Genomic DNA, 19,517 nt, shown 5'->3' with positions numbered 1-19,517 from the left:
AATTTCTGTCTGAAAATGTAGTCCTAGCCCTATGCATACCCCTAAACATAACCCTGCCCATAATTATCCCTAAAATCAGAGGGAATTGATAACGTTAGGTGAATAACATGTAGAAGCACCTAACCCTGGTTGTAAGCTTACACTTCAATCCTTTTGGTTGATGGGAATGTTGTTCCAGGATCCAGGAACATGTTGCACTTGGTGAAATCAGTCATAGAAGGAAGTAGTTGTAGAAGTTGAGAGAGCCACTGGCATTGAGTGAGCAGCGCCCTCTACTGTTTGTCTATGATATTAGTGGATGCAGACAATGAATATGTATTGATTTGCAAGTTAGCAAACATAACACAGTAAACAAAGCATATACTTGCACGCCTTAAAATAAATCAAAATTATTCGTTCATTTTCTTTTGTTATAGGAGAAAAGTCAAATGGCAGTAAAGATTGACGATCACTACATAAATCTTAGTGTAACCTACAATGCGTCTTTGCTTTCTTCTTTTCAGCTGCTCGATGTTTCTAGAAAGAAACTTTAAGTTTCTTTTCACCCTTGGTGTCTGCAATTACAAAATCAAGACACAGGTTAAAAACAGAATTAATTTTATAATTTGAGCAGATATTTAGTTTTATTTGGTCAGCTACTGGACATTTACCAGACTAGGAAAAGCAAAAATAAGACACTTTAGTGAACAAAAGAAATGAGTCAATGCAAGAATGGTATGTTCACTTTAAAAATGAATTTCAACACACAGATTCATTCATGAACCCAGTTCCTAACAGTGATGCTGGCCTTAACAAACACCACTACATACACACAAAGATGAGTAATATATATATATATATATATATATATATATATATATATATATATATATATACACATACATGTGTATATATACATACACAGGGATGGGCAGTATTTCAGATACATGTATTTAAAATACGTATTTGAAATACAAAATACTATTTTGTATTTTAAAGCCTTTGGAAAAAATCAAATGTAATTTGTATTTAAATACATTTAAGATGAGTATTTTTGTATTTTCAAAATACTTTTTGCCAGTCAACCTCTTTATCAGGGTATTGATTTTGTGCATCAACTAGTTCAGACATTCACTAGCTCAACGTTGGATCAGTGATTTTTTCTTTTTTTTATAAGATGAGAATGTCATGATCAATTCTACTTGTTGATTAAAGTTAAAATAGTGCATTATTCACTTCAGTTAACATGAAAGAATAAAAGAAAGAATAGTTGGTTTTTATCAACTTGTCAAATGTGTTTAAAGCATTACTGCATGTTAGGGCTGGGTGATATGACACTACATATCATAGCGATGATATAAAGTTTGAATTGATGGAACTTTTTCTAAATCGTTTGCATATGGGCCTATTTGTGGGGTAAGCAAATATCCGTGCAGCTTTTAGTGGACAGGAATTATTGGAACATTGGAGTGGAAAAAGAAGCACTGATGAACAGAGGTGTAAAGTCCAGGTTCAGAAAGTAAAAGTCCTCCTCAGATTTTGTTCCAGTCACCTGAATTAGCCTAATTACACCACCTAATTAGCAGTTTTTCAGCCAGTAGGTAGAACAAATTAGTGAAATCAGGTTCATAAGTGGAATAAACATATGGCAGGACTTTTACTTTCTGACCCCTGGACTATACACCTCTGCTGATGAATGATACTCCACAAAAATCTTCAGCTTTTAGTTTTATTGTACATAAAAATTAATAATCAAAAATGGTAAATAGTGTCAAATGAATCTAAATTAATTCTAAATTTTAGATACACTTTCTAATTTTAATAAACTTATAGAAACAAATAAACTTTACATAAAATAAACATAAAATTACTTAAAAAGCATTGGACTACCTGCAAAAAAAAAAAAAAAAAAAAAATTGGTCATATCGCCCATCCATCTTTGCTAGATAGCAGAAAAGGTTCCCACAGTTTTACATACAGCATGATTTTTTTAATAGTGTTCACCACAAGTAATAGCCTACATTGTAACCAGAAATAAGTAGCCTATATAAATGGCTGCTATTTTGCATAAATGTATTTGTAATTGCCAGAAAGAAAGAAAGAAAGAAAGAAAGAAAGAAAGAAAGAAAGAAAGAAAGAAAGAAAGAAAGAGATGTGGTTAGGAATGAAAAGTCAGTAGGCCTATAGTTTCTTCATTCACTGTGACCTATACCTGCAATGGATGGCCAATTTCACATGTATTTTGTGTATTTTCAAAATACAAAATACTGTATTTGTATTTAAATACTTTTTTTTCACACAGTATTTTGTATTTGTATTTTAAATACATTTCCATGTATTTATGCCCATCTCTGTATACAACATAGTTCAAAACATAATAATAATTAATAATTTCTGAACATTGACTCTCAGTCTTTATTCACCTTTTACTTATGTTTTCTCAATAGAATTAATAAAAGTATAGAATAGAATAGCATAATTCTAATAGGAACACATTGTAACGCAGTGTTACACAACATGCCTCACCTGCACAACTGGGATTTACACCCATACTGTCTTCTGCTAGTTAGCGAAGCATTGAATAACCATATCAACTGTTAAATAACATATTGGAGATTAAAATAATATCAAATGTCTAATTTAAAATAAACACCAAACATAAAAATTAACAAAAGTAAATAAATGTTCAGTGATATCTTCAAAAGATTTCTGAATTTTGGCGCAGTTTTTTCTCTGTATACACTGTAAAAAAAAAAAAACGTAAAAAACCCGGCAATTTTCTGGCAGCAGGGGCGCCAGAAAATTTCTGTTAAAAAACGGAAAAATACTGTAAAAAAAAAATGGTAATTTAAAAAAACTGTATATTTAACATTGGATTTCAGTAATATGATATAATGTTAATTTACCGTCCTATTGAAATATTAATATCTGTTTTGTATACTGATAACCACCAATCACAGCAGTGATGAGAGTCACATGATCAATCAAAGCTCAACACAAGCAGTTCTTCCACAAGAAAGTTAATACTAATATATATAGAAGCTGCACAGTGTCATTCACACAAACATTAAACACCATCATGGTAACACATGAAATTTTAAAAATGCAATAAACATTAATTTAACAACATTAAATGTAACATAAACCCCTAATGTACATAACTGATTAGAAAAAACGAAGAAAACTATGAAGAAACAAACATAGTTATTTCAACAAAAATACATCAAATGTGAAGTGTCACAGGGAATTGTGGGAATGTCAATTTACGGTTTTTCACTGTAAATTATACAATGAGTTGTTTTTTCACTTTCAAAAACTGTAAATTTAACGGTATGTTACAGTAAAATTACATTAAATGTACCGTTAGATCTATCACAGTTATTTACCGTAAATAGTACGGAAACTTTCTGTTAACCAATTAACAGTTTTTCACTGTAGCATTTTTACAGTCTTTTACCGTTAAAATTACGATCATTTTTTACAGTGTAGTGTTGATATGGCAACTAGTAAATACACAAAGTTTCGTCATGCTACCATGTGTGAAAATATTTAAAACGTGTGTTACAACTGTCCCCGCGTTAGGTTGTGGCCCGCTCTCCCCTACCCTCGTGTATGAGGCTAATAAACCTCACTGTGCAACAAGGAGAATGCTCTTTTTAGAATAATGTTACTGTAATTGTCACAGATCTAATTGGTTGACTGTGGGAAGGAAAACAGAACCAGAAATACCATTAACTTTCCCTTTAAGAATATTCGTGATGGATAACAATTTTCAAAAAAGATATTAAAAAGCATTCAAGAAAAAAAAAGACAGTTTGTTACACATCAGAACAGTGCCATTTGTTGGTTTGTTTAATAAAATTCATGAGGCACAGGAGATAGATTTTCCTGAAATAAGTGTTAAATAAATTGATAGATTTGAAATGATCGTATTAAAAAACAGAGCAGCATGAATCTTAAGACAAACGTGTCAATAAATAAAGTATAAAAAAGAACCATTTCATTCATTTCACCATTTCATTCGTGCTACACCACGCCTATCAAGTAAGGGTACTGTTGGCAGTGGAAACGCAAGCCGATTCATGGTTTGCCGACCCGAACCGTACCATACCACTCAGTGGAAACGAGCCATATATGTTGCCATCAAAACTATACGTTCAAAGTTTGACATTTTTCACTCATAACCAAAGTAAAAATTACTTAGTAAAAAATAAGTAAAAAAACACTTGGTTTTTATGAAAATGTATTAAAATGGATCTGATCAACTTAATAGCTTTTATGCCTTTATTATTTGATTTTCCATGTCCATGCAGCTGTCATAGTTAATGAAGCGCCATAAAGTCAATAAAGTGCTTTTATTAAAGTAAAAACAATTTTTTTTGTGTGTGTCAAACATACATCACAGTTTACAAATGCCTTCAGGATTTCTTCAACATGCTCAAACAGGATACTTTAAACTTGCATTTTGCAGCAATGACAATTAACCGAGAATCAAACCAACACTAACCCTGATCTGGTAAAGACCATTAAACATTTTGGCAATTAGTTAGTTAAGACTTATACCCAAATACCAAAAGTTAAATTAGGTTTTAAATAAAGAATGAAAATAGATTCTGTCGAGGAATAACGATGTGTGGATAATCGTAGCCAGAACATTTGATTTATTCTAGGCTGTTGTTAATATAGAATAAGAATATAATCAGGAAACTAAAATCAATGTCTTGTTATTACAACATCCCTATTATAAATGCAAGATTGTGGCCTCAGATCCTTGTTTGCTACAGGAAGAATAAAGCAATATAAATGTAAAAAAAAAAAAATGAGGAGGTGACAGATATAGTTAAAATCGGTTCAAACACACTGGTTCATACAAAAAGTAGTGAGAGAGATACTGCAAGCTGTAAGTCAATGTCTTTCGAGCCTCACAAGGCTTTAAAAACACTTACAGGAAGGAGTCAACAAAAGAACAATAAAGACATAAAAAAAAAAAAAAAAAATGCAACAAAATAAATAGCACTGTCAGCTACAAGAGGAAGGAACAGCATGAGATTCCCTAAAGATTCCCAAACAGAGCAGGGCAGGTTCTTCCACGTTTATCAATCATCACATTTCTCAGAACCTCAGTCAGCAAACAATGCTGTCCAACCGCACACATTTCCACGTCACCTTCCGAAACAAAAACAGCTGGTTTTCTCGTCACACATTCCCCTAGTCCTTTAGTCCTTTAGTGTAGCATGAGGTTTGGTTGGTGCCAGAAAAAGTGACCCAGGACTGCCACATTCATGCTTTGCATTACAACATACGTTTGGCGATCCAAGCGGTTTTATTGTATCGTATTACAAATTAGGCAGACTAAAAGCTTGAGGCGTATTGGCTTACATCGGACAGCCCCTTTCGGGAATATTCCGGTCTGTATGAGTGCCTCTTACTCCAGCGAGGCACAGTGGTGTGGATTTATTGCCTTTACAGTACAGATGCTTCAGTCAGAAGTGGTCTAATGACAAAAGCACACGGGGGGGGGTTAAGAATGGTACTGTCCTACTGCTTTGTGTAAAACATTCATTTCTTTCACTTTCCTTGGCTGTGTATAAAATGGTTTTAAAGGAACCAATGACTGGTGATCAGTTTAACCCTGAGATATAGTATTAATATAAACCTAAATCTAATGTTAATGCAAAAAAAACCTTCCTTTCTATCAAAACAAACACAAAACGTATCTAGTCATTACTGTCAAGATGTACAAACTCACATAGGTTCATATTTGGACTGTCAAGGACATCACAACCTTTCTACCACATAATATTAAAAAAAGCAGCACTGATTTCTTATAAAATACATGCGTGATCGCCTCTTTAAACGAGGGAAAGAAAGCGGAAAGCATGAAAAAAATTTGCGTATTTTTTGGCTAAGGAAGCAGAACCTTAAGGATGTCGGCTCCAAACTGAATAACTAAGTGTAGTCGTATGTCAGTGGCAACAGAGAGCTGCGTGAATCTGAAGAAAGGTATAAATAAAAAGGTTTTAATGGTTATGGCAATAACAGGGACTCCCTTTGTCTTTCCTTCCCTCATCTTACTCCGTCACTTTTCCATTAAGGAGAGTTGTAAAATCCTCTCTAATTCCTCTTCTTCTTCTTTCCTTCTCCTTTCTTCCTCCTCCTGTGCCCGGGCCGAAAGCTCCATGGCCAATCGCAGGTCAGTGTCGGGGCTGGAGGTGGAGACAGAGCTGGAGGTTGTGGTATCACTGAGGTCTACTAAGACTCCCTCAGACTCAGACCTGTGGTTATGTAACAGAACATAACAACACAATTTAATAAAATGTACACAGGAATGAAAAAATAAATAAAATAAATCACCCTACCTATACTTTTCTTCTGCTAACTAGACTACTGATCAAAAGGCTGGGGTCAAAGAGATTCTTTACAGTTAAACAGCTATATTGTGAAATATTATTACAATTTAAAATAACTGTTTTCTACTTTAATATATTTTAAAATGCAATTTATTCCTGTGATGGCAAAGCTGAGTTTTCAGCATCATTACTCCAGTCTTCAGAGTCACATGATCATTTAGAAAGCATTCTAATATGATGATTTGGTGCTCAAGAAACATTACTTATTATCAATGTTGAAAACAGTTGTGCCGCTTAATGTTATTGTGGAAAGTGTGACGTTTCATGATGTTTTGATGAATTGAAAATTCAAAAGAACAGCATTTTTTTTTTAGATAGAAAATATTTGTAACATCATAAAAGTATTGATTTATGCATTTCTTAAAAAATACCCACCAACCTCTAAACTCTTGATCAGGGGTGCGTTTCCCGTACAACGACGTAACTCGCTGCTTGACTACCATAGTACAAAGCATCGTTGAAGAAATCAACTAAGTAGTCACGACTCACGACTGTTTCCTGAAACCGTATTGTAGCAAATTGGTCGTTCAACCACGCTGGTTTATGATGTCACGCAGGTGTAGGAGTTGAACTACTTTTAATGAATATGTTTAATATCGAATTAATGCTAGATATTTTGCTATAAATTACGGACATGACACCTGAGGACTATTTCTCATATTTCTCAGTTATTTTGCTTTATTTCCAGATTCAATCATAGGCTCGTTCTTAAGTACTAGTGCACATACACACTCTTCAAAAACGGTGCTTTAAATCTCTTGACAAACTAAAACACATAGGCTAAATTACATTTGTATGTATTCTAAATAAAAGAATAATAGATTGTACTGAATGTTAGCTTGCTTATTTTGCTCAAGATAAGGATTTATTGAGTCCACATGTCATGCAAACAAGAAACTATGCTTCTAACCTCAGGTCAAGAGCTGTCGTTCCAACCACACAACTTTGCGATGCTGTTTGTGAATGTTCGTTGGAACCATGGTTTCGAGAAACACAGACTCGTTGAACTATGCCGATAACGGCAGAACTTGCGACCATATTTGGCTAACGCACCCCAGAATGTGTAACCGTATTTGCCCCAGAACAAAAGACTGGACATATAATGTAGAAATTACCCATCACTCAACCGGTTCATCATGGATTGTGTCGCCTGTCCATCAGAATCACTCAAAGTTTCCTACAAAAAAGACCCACCAGACTGCATATTAGAGACAGACAACATCAAGAATTGCACAAAATACAGTCACAGGAAGCTTCCTGACCTGTGAATTAAGTGCACTGGACTCAAGCAGGCTCTGGTGAATGGCGTACTGGAGCAGCTCTTCATCATGGTGCACTGGGTTGTAATGGCGTGTGTTGGTGTGGCGGTAGCCTCCTCGGTGGTGATAGTGTGAAGGTGCCATGAACACAGACGGACACACCTCGAATTGAGCAGGTTCTGCAAGAGCAACTAAACAACATTTAGTGAAAAATACAACATGTTAGAACATGTTATTTCCCTGCTGGATCAATCCAGATAACTCATTCTTAATATGAGGTGAAGTGCTTGAGATGGTTTGTGATTGGTACAGTTTAAGGGATAGTTCACCCAAAAAATGTAAATTCCATCATCATTTACTCACCCTCAAGTTCTTCCAAACCTGAATGAATTTCATTCTTTTGTTGAACACAAAAGATGATAAGAATGTCAGTGACCAAACAGCTGATGTACCCCATTGACTTCCATAGTCATTTTTTCATAGTCAATGGGGCCCATCAACTGTTAGGCTAAACATATTCTTCAAAATATCTTCTTTTGTGTTCAGCAGAAGAAAGAAATTCATATAGGTTTGGAACAACTTGAGGGTGAGTAAATGATGACTGAATGTTTGGTTGAACTATCCCTTTAAAAGTTATTCAAACAGACGAGGAATAAATCAATCTATTTCCAAACCTGAAGCCTGGTTGTCACACTTCTCTTCTGTAGGTGTGGGTGTAGAAGCTGATTGGTTGGTGTCCAGAGGCTCATCTGTACTGCACTTGTTGACGTTTCCAAATGTGATGCGGGCATTCAACACATGGAACAGTGGGATTTCTGTAGGAAAACAATAGAAATAGATTTGCCATTCACACAAGCAATATACAAAATTGATATCTGTATTCTCTGTCTGACTACCAAAGTTTAGGCAGAAATGTTTTACAAAATTTTCTTTAAAGACAACACCTACGTTCAGGCTTGAAACGTTAAAGCAGTCTTGAAAAACAGTTAGATTAGTTAATACTAAACCATCTTCCATACATAATTTGCAAACGTTTAGTTGACTTTAAGTGTACTTGCAGTTTTGTTGCAAGTTAGATAAGTTAATATTCAAGCTGAAGCATAACATTACAAATGCAAATTTTATGCTGGACAGGGTTTAATTTCAGAACTGAGGAGTAGGGCTTTGTTCCTCTTTTCATTCTTCCACTCACCGATCTTCACAGGAAAGCCAGGGGGAAACCTGAGGTTGATGAAGTCCTTGAGTCGGGCAAAGTGAGTGCTGGTGCGAGCCATCAGGTCAATGATGGGAGTGACCTGCTCCACCAGAGACAGAGGATGCTCCTCGCTCATCCACAGGGTGCCTTTAAACCTGAGAAGGGGTCACAAAAACTCAAACCATTGCTTCAATTCTTCAACACACACACACAAACTCAAAAGATTGAGGTCAGCAAAACTGTAATTTCACAATGTAACTTTTTCCATCAAATAAATGCAGCCTTGGTGAGCATTAGAGACTTTTTCTAAAATCATACAGCAGAGTGTACATATATAATTTATTTATTTTGTGTGTCAGCATACGTGCTAAATAAATAAATATGCTTAAGAGTCAATAATTGGATCATAATTGCAGTGATTACCATGTTTCTAGCATGTTATATGTTTGGTAACAGTTCTTCTAACCCTGATTGATGGAGTGTACAGAGTGCTGGACTCTTGCATTGTCATTACAAGATCTTGACCAAAAATAGATGCACCTGGATCGTTATTTCAGTGATTATTATGATTCTAGCATGTTTTATGTTTGGCAACAGTTCTTCTAACCCTAATTGATGGTGTGTGTAGCTTTTCATTTCTTAAAGAGGTACATCGAATTTTGGTCAAGATCTTGTATTGACAATGCAAGAGTCCAGCACTCTGTAAAGACTCCTCCAGAACATCCCAAAGACTTTCAATGAAATTAAGGTCTGGATTGGTGCCAATTCATGTGTGAAAATGTCTTGTTTAAGAAATGAAAAGCTACACACTCCATCAATTAGGGTCAGAAGAACTGTTGCCTAGAATCATAATAATCACTGAAATAACAATCCAATCATTGACTCTTAAGCATTTGCCTATTTAAATCCAAACCGCAACCTTATATTTGGCTGGGCAGAGTATATGTATGTATATACATTTACATACACACACATTTTATTTATTTGAATTTTTTGTGAGGTTGAGTGAATGTCTTCTCTTACTTCTGTGTTCTGATGGTGAGCTCAAAGGGTCGACCAATATCTCTACCCTGCAGGTCGAAGTTGGGGTTAAAGTACTCCTCTGGAGTAATAGCTGTGGGGTTTGTGGCAGTGGCAAACTCCATAGTCATGTCCTGTAATCATACATGGAAATATAAAATACAGAATCCTTCCAGCTTTGTAAAATACAGTGGTCGCAAAAAACACTGGGAGATGCTTAAAGTCACCATGAAATCAAAACTGACAATTCTTATTTCTTAATGAAATATTGCAGTATTTATTATCAATGTTTTCAAATGCACATCCTGTGTCCCCATCATCTTTAATCAAAATAACTCCTCTCTTGCAGCAATATCTCTTCTCTGATGCCACGTTTAATGTCGCGAGGGTGGGATAACCTGTCACTCACATGAGATCTTAGCAATAGCAAACCACAACCATCCAATCAATTTCCGATTGACAAAATCAAGTCTCGCTCTACATTTCGTCGTAACCATGTTGTTTACTCGGACATACATCACAAAAGGGAAGAAAAGACTATCGGACCTTCTGTTTCATGTTGACTTTAAGCCACATGGAAATATGAATGTCACTGAATTAGAAAAAGTATCAAACCAAGATATATTTTTTAAAAGAAAGATGGCACAAGCACACATTGGGCCCTATCTTGCACCCAGCGCAACTGACTTTGTACACCGACGCATGTATCATTCCTATTTTGCACCCGACGCACAGCGGACTTTTCCCTCCACAGACGCACATCAGTAAATTAGGGAATGAACTTGCGCTCCCGGCTCCCAGCTATAATGTAGCCTGGCAAATCCGCCGTTATAATAGCAACCCGCCATGGAACAGGCGCGCCTGCTTTTAAAGGGAATGTGAGATGACGCTGACTGGTTTATTTCACGTTACGCCCAAACCACACCTATGAGTAATGTAGCTACTTCAGACCAACCCATTTTAGATTTGAGATCCACCCACAAAGTTACTTGCGTTTCGCGTTTGATACTTGCGTTTCAGATTGTTAAAATAGGGCCCATTAAGCATTACAATCCACAAAAGGAAGTTTGTTAGGTTTCAAATTACAAATCAATAGATACTGATCAAAATATACAAAAAGTATTTGGAACATGTTCATAGTTAATGTGATGAACTAGAGAAGATTCATAGACCCACTAAAAATCACCTTGAGACCTGTTGGTTAAAACTCAGTTATTTCGGAGAAAATGCCGCTTGGTTTGATATTCTGCATCCAATTTAATGACAGACATACATTCTTAAGTGTGGCTGAAGAGTCCAAACAGTTAAAGGTAGGGTAGGTAGGAATTTTATAAAAAACTTTTTTCCAAATTTGTTTAAACTTTCTATATATATCAATACATAATTAAAATGTAAGTACTCTGAAAAAAAAGAGTATAAAAATCGAGTGACTCTAGACCGTTTAATCTGCATTAAACCAGCTCATTATTTCCATTCGGGACGAAACAAAGGATTGGCTTAGGCGACTGTCACTCTCTCGCAACCATGGCAACCACCCTTTTGCCACACAGGATCTGCCCATATGCGCGCGCACCCGTTTGATTTGAGGAATTCAAGAGGCACGGAACCTAGGAATAGCAAAACAATGGCAGAGAAAGAGCAATCAAAAATTCACATTACCGGCATATGCAGTTAGCGAAGGCAAACAAGGCAAAAAAGGAAGACAGTACTAGAAAAGGTAATGAACAAAAAGTCTTTGAATAAAACGCGTGTCAATATCCTCGGACCCTAGTTGCACGGCCTCTTGCACGACCTCCTCTGCTTCGCCCTCGACCCCGGACCTGTCCTCGAGCTGACGATGCGGTACTTGTCTCTGGAGTGTAGTCCTCATCAGAGTCAACAATGCTTTCATCATGGAAACTCTTACATGCAGAACACCGTATATGTTATGAATCTTACATGAAATTCATCTTCATCACAGTGTAACTGATGGTAATGGAAAAACGTGTATGCAATGCAACCTGTTTTTAGCTTTGCCTTATAGATATAACTAGCTCGTTAGCGAATCAAAAAATATATATTTTAAACTTTACCAATATCAATATGCTAGCTTGATAGTGAGTACTAAAATACATCTTATTTGTTTATATTCATAATGATAAAGTTAGATTTTTTTTATTACATGTGATTCTGACATGATGTCACTACATGCACTGTGCTCCTTCCTCTCCGCTCGTCTCAGGTAAATAATGCGTCTTCCAGTTCAGCGGTCGGAGTCGCGCGTTCATGTGTTTTGGGGGCGTGGCTTTGGAAGGAGCCCAGAAGGGAGGGGGTGGAGTGAATGGAAATAATGAGCTGTCTTTAAAACAGTCGTGAGAGGTCTACAGACACTCGATTTTTATACTTTCTTTTTCAGAGTACTTACATTTTAATTATGTATTGATATATAAATAAAGTTTAAACAAATTTGGAAAATAAGTTTTTTAGACAATTCCTACCTACCCTGCCTTTAAGAAGAAAATAAATTCAGTGTCTGTTTCGTGTGCTCGTCTTACCCCTTGAGCACCGATCTGTTGTTCTACGGTGCCGAGCAAAGATTCCAGAACATTCCTTTCACCTGTAGAGATCAAAAGCATCAGAAATTGATATTAATCAGTTAACATAACAGAGAACTGCAGGGAACAGCCTATTGACTCTTTACCACCGACAGGGTGCTGGATCCCAATGTGGAACAATTCCATGTGCTTTCATTGGCGGAAAAGCAATTACGGGCTTCAAACTGATCCCTACAACCTGAAACTGATAATGTCAGAGGCCAGGGGACTACATCACATTAGACTGCTCCTCAAATCTGTTTACAGCGGAAACACAAATGCGGTGATAGTCGCATGTTCAAATGACAGACATTTTGTTAAATGTTTGTCACTCCGCACAGCTGCTCCACTTAATTTTCTCTGTCCATCTATTCAATATGTGTAAATTGATTGTTAAAACTTCAGCCCATTCCATCAAAAGCAGCTTGTGATTGCATAAACACGCTGAATCAAAATACTTTGTTACACTGGTTAAACAAAGACTGTGGTGTGCTAGATTGTTTGTGTGCTGGTTATGTACTGTAATAACATCATTAAGTCACAGTTCATCCCTCAAGTAAATGGAAACATAGGTCGGTTTTGAGAGAGATTAGCAGTTTCCCAGTCGAGCATCAACACCATTTTGGTGGAAAAGGGGTATGATATATATAGTGTAAATCTTAAAGTGGGTTAATTACTTTTTATCCTGGCCTTCTCCTCGTCTGTGAGGTGCTCCGTCCTGGTGCGAATCACAACGTTCACATTGTTCACTGAAAAAACCTGCCAAAAGCAGCATCATCACCCACAGGACAAAGACTGCCTTATTCTTAAACTCACTACTCTAAAAAGAGAGTCTGATGTTTCTGAAGATTAACACTTTGGAGTATCTGTAATTCTAAAAGAGCAAATTTTCTCCTTCCAATGATTCTTAATGGTATTATAGTTCAAAAACAGCTGGTTGATGGCTCACCTTGGCTTCAAATCCATTTACTACTTCTGTTCTGTCTGACCTCCAACCCCAGATACCGGATTTAGACCTGAGCACAGAATGAACGTTTTAATAGCATCTTTGATTTAAACTTCAGCAACAAAAATGGTGTTAAGAGTTAAATTTCAATTAAGTCAGTTTGAGTCAATGTTCAAAAATATTCAATCCATATATTTTCATATACACTATTGTTCAAAAGTTTGGGGTCGGTAAGATTTTTATTGAATTAATTTTTTCCAGCAAGGATGCATTAAACTGATAAATAATGACAGTAAAGACACTAACAATGTTACAAGAAAATGATATTTCAAATATAAGCTGTTCTTCTGAACATCTGATTCATCAAATAATCGTGAAAAACATTAACCAGGGGTTCCACAAAAATATTAAGCAGCACAACTGTTTTCAACATTGATATTAATAAAGAAATGTTTCCTGAGCACTAAATCAGCATATTAGATTGATTTCTGAAGGATCATGTGACACTAAAGACTTGAGTATTCAGCTTTGCCTTCACAGGAAAGTAGAAAACAGTTACATAAAAAATAGAGAGCAGTTATTTTACAATGTAATAATATTTCACAATATTACTTTTTTCTTACTGTATTTCAAATAAATGCAGCCTTGGTGAGCAGAAGAGACTTCTTTCAAAAACATTAAAAAGTCTAACTAACCCTAATCTTTTGAACAGTAGTATATTTATTAAAAGTAAATAGTATATACGTGGCCATACCTCTCAAATGCAATGTCCCTTGTGTCCAGATATGTGTTAACAATAGGTGTTGTCAGCCTCTTGGCAACTTCCTGTTCAGCGGGCTGCATGGAGTCCAGAGTGACATCCTCGATCTCGCGGGAGAGATCAAAGCGCTCGGTGTCCACCACCTCGTCCTCGTGATTAACTTCCATCAGCTCAGTGCAGTTGTCTGTGAGAACACACGTTACTGATCAATCACAAATAAACATCAGGCATATTATTCATCCTCATGCAAAGTGCACTGGTGAACATACAAATGTGAACTTAGTGTAGGCTTCAGATGAATTCACAGCACATTTGCTAGAGCCCCACCACCAAATGAATGTGTAAACTACAGATGGGTGAACTAGACTAGACAGTCAGAGAGAATAACTAACTCTCTTCTCTGAAGATATAGCTTCTTCTTCCTCTGATCCAGGTCATGTTGTCAAAGCCCAGCAGGGTGGTGTCCACTCTCAGACAGGCCCCACTCTTCCAGATTCTGCACACGTCGCTGGGACACACGCGGGATACCAGAGGAACTGGAGTGAGAAAGAAGCACAAGTTGAGGATCATTCAACGTCCTAGAAAAAAAGTCATAAGGATTCATGAGAGGAGAAAAAAAAAATAGAAAAGAACACTTACTCCAGCTTGTAAACTCCCACTTCATCTCCATGTAGAAATCTGGAGACTGGGATAAAAAGAGGTTCATTACACTTCAGGCCCTTTCACATGACTTGCATCAGGGCTTTTTTAAATTTACTAAATTTAGGACTAAATTTAGGTAGGGCGGATTCTGGGTCTTAGCTCTAGTTTATGATAGACATTTTGTAAGATTTATATTCTCATTGCCGAACATGCATAACACTCTTGGCAGAGGCGTTATTCAGCCTTAGGGTGGAGCTCTAATGTTGATTGACAAGCTTCAAGTACACGTGACACACGTATAGAATGCTATCTTAGTATTGACTCAACGTATATTTATTGCCTCGGAATGTTGTTTTAGAATATTACAAATGGAGGAATTCCAGTGAGGAAAACAAAGTCATGTCTATTCTCAGAACAAACCTTAAACAAACACAGCATGTTTAAACTAAAGGATTTATACTTTCATTAATTTGACATGCTACTCCACATAGGACGAACAGAAAAGCCAACTAGTTACTGACCTGATGCAGACTAATATACATATAGCTAAAGCTGATTGATGTCGTCTTGGTCTGGAGCGAGGTTACGTAAGGGGCCGCCAATGGCTCTCTATTAGAGCACACCACAGTTCCATTTTTCAGCACAGATTTACATTGGAAAATTGTGGGGCGCTGTAGAGCTGTGCAGAGGTCAGGCACTCTCTGCCCAGCTTAGTATCATAATACATTACTGCTGAAGCTATACGTTCAAATTTAATACATCCTGCTCACTTTATGACTAAAAATAGTCTTGAAAATCCCAAAAATATTTGTTGCAGAATGCAAAACATATTTACAATTTATTATTGAGTCAGTTTCTATGTCCTTACAGACGAGCCGCGGCTGGCTTCAACACAAGCGTCATGTGTCACTGCCATATAAAAAGTGTTGCAAATAGCACCACAGAAGGGGAATTTATGAGGTTGTTCGGTAGCATGAAAGCATATGCAGTGCACAGTGAAAAGTGAAAGCAAAAGCTACAATATTTGAGCTTAGGAAATGCCTGTGCCAAATGAAAAAAGTCTGATTGCTGAAAGAATAAAACAATATGCCTTTGATGTTAACACACAGAAAGGGTTTTGTAATGGCCATGTAGCTAAATCAATGGCAAAAGCATAATATCATTTACACACTACCATTCAAAAACTTGGGGTCAGAGTCAGTAAGATTTGTTTTAGAAAAATTGCATTAAATTGATAAAACTTGACCGCTTATATTAAAGGGATGGTTCGGAGTAAAATCAACCTAGGGTCCTTTGCACCATGACCTCGAGCCAAACACCCCCCCAGAAGCCTTGGTCGAACATTATTAAAGTTAGAGCTTATTTAGAGATATCAGCCGGATGGCTTAGTGCAGGCGCTAATGGATCCTATGATGTATCTCGTAAATTGCCCCACTAATAATGCCCAGAATGGAACCAAACTTCTACAGTAGTACAAATGGGTTCTGTACTCATAAAACGAGGCACTGGAAAGTTAAGTACATCAGGAGTTTATTTAAAAAACACTTGCCTGACGGCTCATGCTACTGCTAACCCGGACGTCGACGAAAAGTCCTGGCAGAAAGCGATGCATAAGGATGTAGTGTAACGACGCCCAGTTCCAGAAATGCACTAATATTTTGTTGGTAGTACCAGTTTGCAACAATTATTAGTTAACACTAAGTTGTTAACACTTCGGAAAAAATAATAATTCGTCGTTACACTACATCCTTATGCATCGCTTTCTAATTCATTAAATTCACAAAAATAATAAACAGGATCAAATGACAGACGCACCTCTCGGATCTTGCACAGTAGCTCTGGAACGCCACCCAGCGCAGTGGAGGCTTTGACATAATCTCGCCGCTGGAGCACCAGCTGCACCATCTCAGGATCTCCTGTGCTAACCGCTTCCTGCAGCACTGTACAGACAACAAGATAGATGACCTATTTATGCTTACCCAAGGATATAGACTTATAATGGAAAGGTAAACATACTAGTCTAGCACTACTATACAGTGCACTATAAATCACATATGACAAAAATGACTAATGACCAGTAAGGAGGGGATTATTAGAGTATATCTAATGCTCGCAGCATCTCGGAAAAGCTGAAACAGAGGTACTAAACACTTTCACTGGCTGGAAAAACCACTGATGACACAAGCCGAGGAAGTGGTGGTGGTAATAGTTCTAATGGCATTCTTGTGAGAGCCAATGCTGTTTTTCTTTGAAGACTGCTATGTCTTCATTCCCACCTGTCCAATGTTTGGCGTTTTCTTTGGAAACATCTGCGCCGTGTCTGAGCAGCACTCTCACGGACTCCAAGTGCCCAAGTGAGACGGCCAGGTGCAGAGGGGTCCGGCCCCGGGGATCCACCTCTTCAATGTAACTCTGAAAGGAGTGTAAACACAGACGGTTCATATCTTATGGAGGAGACTGAAAAGGGGCAAAAATAATAAGCATTGCTGCATGGCTTGTGGGTGGGGAGAACGCAACTGTAATTAACCAGAATATTAGACCCTCTTCCTGTGAAACGATGTCATGATGTCGGATTTATCTGTCACCTATTTTCAATCTTTTAGATGCCACATACAGTGGGGAAAATAATTATTTGATCCCCTGCTGATTTTGTGCGTTTGCCCACTTACAAAGAAATGAAGGGTCTATAATTTTTATGGTAGGTTTATTTTAACAGATAGAGACAGAATATCAAACAAAAAATCCAGAAAAAACACATTATATAAAGGTCTACAATCTGGTCCCTGACGTTTGACAGCTCTTTGGTCTCGCCCATGGTGGTGGAGGAGAGGTTGGAATTGAAGATACAGATTCTGTGGACAGGTGTCCACTGACATTAGGACATTAGGGGTACTTTCTTAAAGTGACACTGTGACAGGGCTAATCTGTGTTCCACATGGGCACATAACCAATCTGTGGGAGGCAGGATTCTTGCTGGTTGGTAGGGGACAAAATACTTATTTCACTCGATCAAATGCTAATCAACCTTTATATAATGTGTTTTTCTGGATTTTTTGGTTGATATTCTGTCTCTATCTGTTAAAATAAACCTACAATAAAAATTATAGACCCTTCATTTCTTTGTAAGTGGGTAAACTTACAAAATCAGCAGGGGATCAAATAATTATTTTCCCCACTGTACCCACAAATATGATCATCCTCACGTGAGGTATCACCCATCCTAAAATGTAAAAGGCATCTATGTATTTAAATGTATAAAGACCCCATTTATACTGTGAAAAATTAATGTTATAAATATGTGTAAAATATTATTTAATTTCGTTTACGTTTTTTTCTACCAACTGCAGTACTGTTGGAGTTATTATTTATTATCATATTGTATTTATTTTTTTACATTGAATTTCTCTAAAGTTTTCCACGGAACTCAATTTAAAAAGCACAACTATAGGATGGTGCAGTGAAATGAATCTCTACTGTTATTAAGATGAGCTCACCAGTGCAATGCAAAACAGCAGGGCTGTGGCTAACAAGTGGATTGCAAGCTGATGAAGCATTTTGCAGTAAGATCCAATAATGCACCAAGTCCAATTTCATTAGATTATTAAATACATGACAAGTATGTCATGACATCCACAGGAGGAAGAAATCTCTCAGCGGTCAAATCATTGATTCATTTTACCATTAGCTTCGTAGAGTGTACAGACATCAGCAGCATTTACGGATATCTCACACATACCGTCTGTAGCTCTTTTTCCAGCTTCCTGTAATCATTCTCCCACACCAGGATATGCAGTGGAAACCTGAGGCTGAAATCCTCGACGCTGGCAGCGGTGGCGGATAACATTCTGGCTCGAACAAACTCTCCGTGTCTCAGCCTCCGAAATCAAGAGCCAGCCTTCGAGCTAGCTACTGTCATGAACCATCAAATCTCTTCATGCGTTTAATCCATTTATGATAAATATACAGAGACTCTGGTTATTAAACAGATGAAGACGCCTAAGCAAAGGAGACGCCGAAACGCAACCAACTTTTTTCAAAATAAACTTTTGAAAAACAAGGAAGTGGCAGGTTGGAACTATTTGGGTAGGGGTGTATCCAGTCATTTGAAAAACTGTTCCCCCAAACCTTTTTGCATTTAGTTGTATTTATAAATAATATTCTCAACATAAAATGGTCGATAAGAGCCTAATTAGCTATATATACTCTATCACAAAATCGTAAAGGATAAATTATTATTTTTTCTAAATAAAATTGACAAGCCCAACGCCAGACTAAACCATTCCATATGAAGGAGGGGTGGTCGTGTTATAAAATATGGCTAAATTCTGTTAAGTCAGTGAGTGAACTTTGCGTAATCTTAGTTCGATTAAATAAGGTAAAACAAAAATGTTTTCAAAAGAAACATCAGTAAATAATCGTAATAATTAATCTCACTGGTACTGTCTGAAATTCGTTCGCCTGTGAGGGTAAGCGCGACGCCGCCTCTGAGTTTTAAATGATCTTTAGCTCATCAGGAGCGGCTCGCGACCTCAACCGCTCCTGCGCATGCGCGGAAACGAACGCAGTATGTTATGAAGATCGCGTCCTAGATGCCTTACATTTCATTTTCCGACACTGTTTGGCTCATTTGTGTTTGTAGGTATATTCCAAACATAAAGAGGATTTATTTGTTTTCAGACTTACTTACTCAATATAATCGTCTCACGGCCTGTAAATAAATGGATAAATGAATA

The 19,517-nt window shown here is 37.0% G+C and overlaps 1 protein-coding gene across 2 annotated transcripts; it reads right to left on the bottom strand.

The window, feature by feature from the left end:
• Positions 1–4,315: 4,315 nt before the first annotated feature.
• Positions 4,316–19,270, bottom strand: ankrd13a (ankyrin repeat domain 13A). 2 transcript variants are annotated; one of them, XM_084115647.1, is made up of 15 exons: positions 18,521–19,270; positions 17,061–17,196; positions 16,600–16,724; positions 14,782–14,827; positions 14,535–14,678; positions 14,137–14,326; positions 13,386–13,452; positions 13,114–13,195; positions 12,398–12,459; positions 9,867–9,997; positions 8,841–8,998; positions 8,323–8,463; positions 7,652–7,839; positions 7,505–7,566; positions 4,316–6,254 (listed from the first exon to the last, which is right to left on the bottom strand). In XM_084115647.1, the coding sequence occupies exons 1-15, from the start codon at positions 18,626–18,628 to the stop codon at positions 6,059–6,061; spliced, it is 1,836 nt and encodes a 611-aa protein (XP_083971773.1). In that variant the 5' UTR covers positions 18,629–19,270; the 3' UTR covers positions 4,316–6,058. The 2 variants fall into 2 exon arrangements, with proteins under 2 accessions (XP_083971773.1, XP_083971774.1); XM_084115648.1 differs by having other exon boundaries at positions 7,652–7,827; positions 18,521–18,839.
• Positions 19,271–19,517: the final 247 nt, after the last annotated feature.

The sequence above is a fragment of the Abramis brama genome, assembly GCF_963993115.1.
Source record: "Abramis brama genome assembly, chromosome: 5".
Lineage (NCBI taxonomy): Eukaryota > Metazoa > Chordata > Actinopteri > Cypriniformes > Leuciscidae > Abramis > Abramis brama.
The sequence above is the reverse complement of the archived record's forward strand: the minus strand, read 5'-3'. Positions and strand labels throughout refer to the sequence as shown.